This window comes from Sinocyclocheilus anshuiensis, unplaced genomic scaffold (genome assembly GCF_001515605.1).
Source record: "Sinocyclocheilus anshuiensis isolate Anshui unplaced genomic scaffold, SAMN03320099.WGS_v1.1 scaffold2493, whole genome shotgun sequence".
Taxonomy (NCBI): domain Eukaryota; kingdom Metazoa; phylum Chordata; class Actinopteri; order Cypriniformes; family Cyprinidae; genus Sinocyclocheilus; species Sinocyclocheilus anshuiensis.
Genome location: NW_015549322.1, coordinates 299,165 through 301,692, shown reverse-complemented (window position 1 = coordinate 301,692; position 2,528 = coordinate 299,165). Strand labels below are relative to the sequence as shown.

At 37.4% G+C, this 2,528-nt stretch overlaps 1 protein-coding gene across 1 annotated transcript in view; it reads left to right on the top strand.

Annotated features, from left to right (window-relative positions):
* Positions 1-2,528, top strand: part of sdhb (succinate dehydrogenase complex, subunit B, iron sulfur (Ip)) — an 11,986-nt gene that overhangs the window by 7,279 nt on the left and 2,179 nt on the right. The window contains exons 3-4 of the mRNA XM_016444867.1: positions 189-325; positions 2,323-2,439. Of these exons, the coding sequence (XP_016300353.1) occupies positions 189-325; positions 2,323-2,439 (254 nt within the window). The remainder of the gene's footprint in view (positions 1-188; positions 326-2,322; positions 2,440-2,528) is intronic.

The following is a 2,528-nucleotide window of genomic DNA, read 5'->3' as shown; positions in this document are numbered from 1 at the left end:
TGAGCCGGTTCTGCCGTGGTGTCGGTTCTGAGCCGGTTCTGCCGTGGTGTCGGGTCTGAACCGGTTCTGCCGTGGTGTCGGTTCTGAGCCGGTTCTGCCGTGGTGTCGGGTCTGAACCGGTTCTGCCGTGGTGTCGGTTCTGAGCCGGTTCTGCTGTGGTGTCGGTTCTGAGCCGGTTCTGTCTGCAGGAATCTGCGGGTCTTGCGCGATGAATATCAACGGTGGAAACACTCTGGCGTGTCTGAACAAGATCGACACTAACACCAGCAAGGTGTCGAAGATCTACCCGCTGCCGCACATGTATGTGGTCAAAGACCTGGTGCCGGTGAGTATCCAAGCCGCAGGGCTGGGCCATATGGACAAGAAATTATCACCATAACTTTTCCCATATCAGTCCATATCGATAATTATCACGATAAATGTCCCAATTTTTATTTCTTTGGAGTTTTTTTGGTGAAATGGACGAAAAAATTATTACGATCATTTTTCATTTCAGTCGATATCGATAATTATCACGATAAATGTTTAAAAAAAATTCTTTCGAGTTTATTTCTTTTGAGTTTTTTGGCGATATGGACAAATAATCGATAATTATGACGATAAATGTTAAATTTGTATTTCTTTCAAGTTTATTTCTTTTGAGTTTTTTTTTTTTTGCAAAATGGACCAAAAAATATCACGATAATTATCACGATGACTTTTCCCATATCAGTCCATATCGATAATTATCACGATAAATGTCACATTTTTATTTCTTTTGAGTTTATTTCTTTTGAGTTTTTTTGGTGATATGGACAAAAAAAATATCATGATAATTTATTCATATCAGTCCATATCGATAATTATCACGATAAATGATACATTTTAATTTATTTTGAGTTTATTTATTTTGAGTTTTTTTTTTTTTTTGCAAAATGGACGAAAAATATCACGATAATTATCACGATGCTTTCCATATCAGACGGTGTCGATAATTATCACAATAAATGTCACATTTTTTATTTCTTTCGAGTTTATTTCTTTTGAGCTTTTTGGTGAAATGGACGAAAAAATTATCACGATAATTTTTCATTTCAGTCGATATCGATAATTATCATGATAAATGTCAAATTTAAATGTTTATTTCTTTGAGCCGAGTGGATAAACGCTCCGTGTGTTTCAAGTGAGTCGCGCTGTTTCCTTCCGCGAACATTTATCGAACTCTCCTTATTATAATATATTATATTGTGATAATTATTGTTAAGGGTTAGCGATATATACCGTCTGCGATGATATCGTAATTGTTGTTTTAACGATGTTTATCGAGTATTTGGCAAAAACCTCTCAAAACCCCCCCCCCCCCTGCAGAGCGCGCGCATACATTACGTGAAGCACATTTAGAGTGTGTTCTTGCACTGCGTGATTCAGTCTAATAAAATGCATTTTAGAATGATCACAAAATTCAAGACATGAGGACAGAAAATGTATATATTTATATAATTTCATATAGTTAATCAATATCACAGAGTGCCGTTTTTTCTACAGAAATGACCATGATTACAAATGTGATATTGATTTTTTACAACAGCTCAATACACAAGAAGTTAATATTAAGAGACTTACAGTACGTTTTAGACGCCATATTAGCTGATTTTGCACTATTTCAACAACAAAAATAACTCCAAACACGGCCACAGCACTGTTTTGCGTCTCTGAGCAACATGACGGTGATTCGTTCCTGAATGAATCAAGCGTTTAAATGATTCGGTTCAGTCGCAGTGACTCACTTATTAACAGTGACTTGCTGCCACCTACTGGCGGGTTTAATTTCACATTTAAAGAGCTGCATTAAACAGTGTGTACTTCAGATGCAACTTCTGCAAAGATGAATTTTGTTGAAACGGATTTAATTTGCCTGGTAACAGCCCAAATGTCTTATTATTCTAATTCACTGATTAAATGTAAGAATTTGACTCAAAAGATCATGCAAACTTTCACAAAAATGGCTTTATAAAGGTAAAAATCAATTTAAACCTATTGGAAAAGATTAATTTCTATAACCATCACACAGAATATGAAGTATATTTATGGTAACTGTTCATGGTAGTTCTTAAGATAACAGCACAATAACACACTCAGCAGAATATCGTCTAATTATCGTTATCGTTATAATATTTTTATCAATATTGCTCACCCCTAGCTTCAATCAAGTCGCGCTGTTTCCTTCCGCTTTTGGCACGTAGCCATTATATAAAACTCTTGTTATTGTTTTATCTGGAACAATTATACATCGTTATCGATTTATCGCCCAGCCCTAGTGTGAACGCTGTCTGTCTCCTGCAGGACATGAGCAACTTCTACGCTCAGTACAAGTCCATCGAGCCGTACCTGAAGAAGAAGGACGAGTCCAGACAGGGACAGCAGCAGTACCTGCAGAGCGTGGAGGACCGGCAGAAACTGGTAGAGTAACCGACACGTGTGTGTGTGTGTGTGTGTAACGTGTGTGTGTGTGTAACGTGTGTGTGTGAGTGGAGTGTGTAACGTGTGTG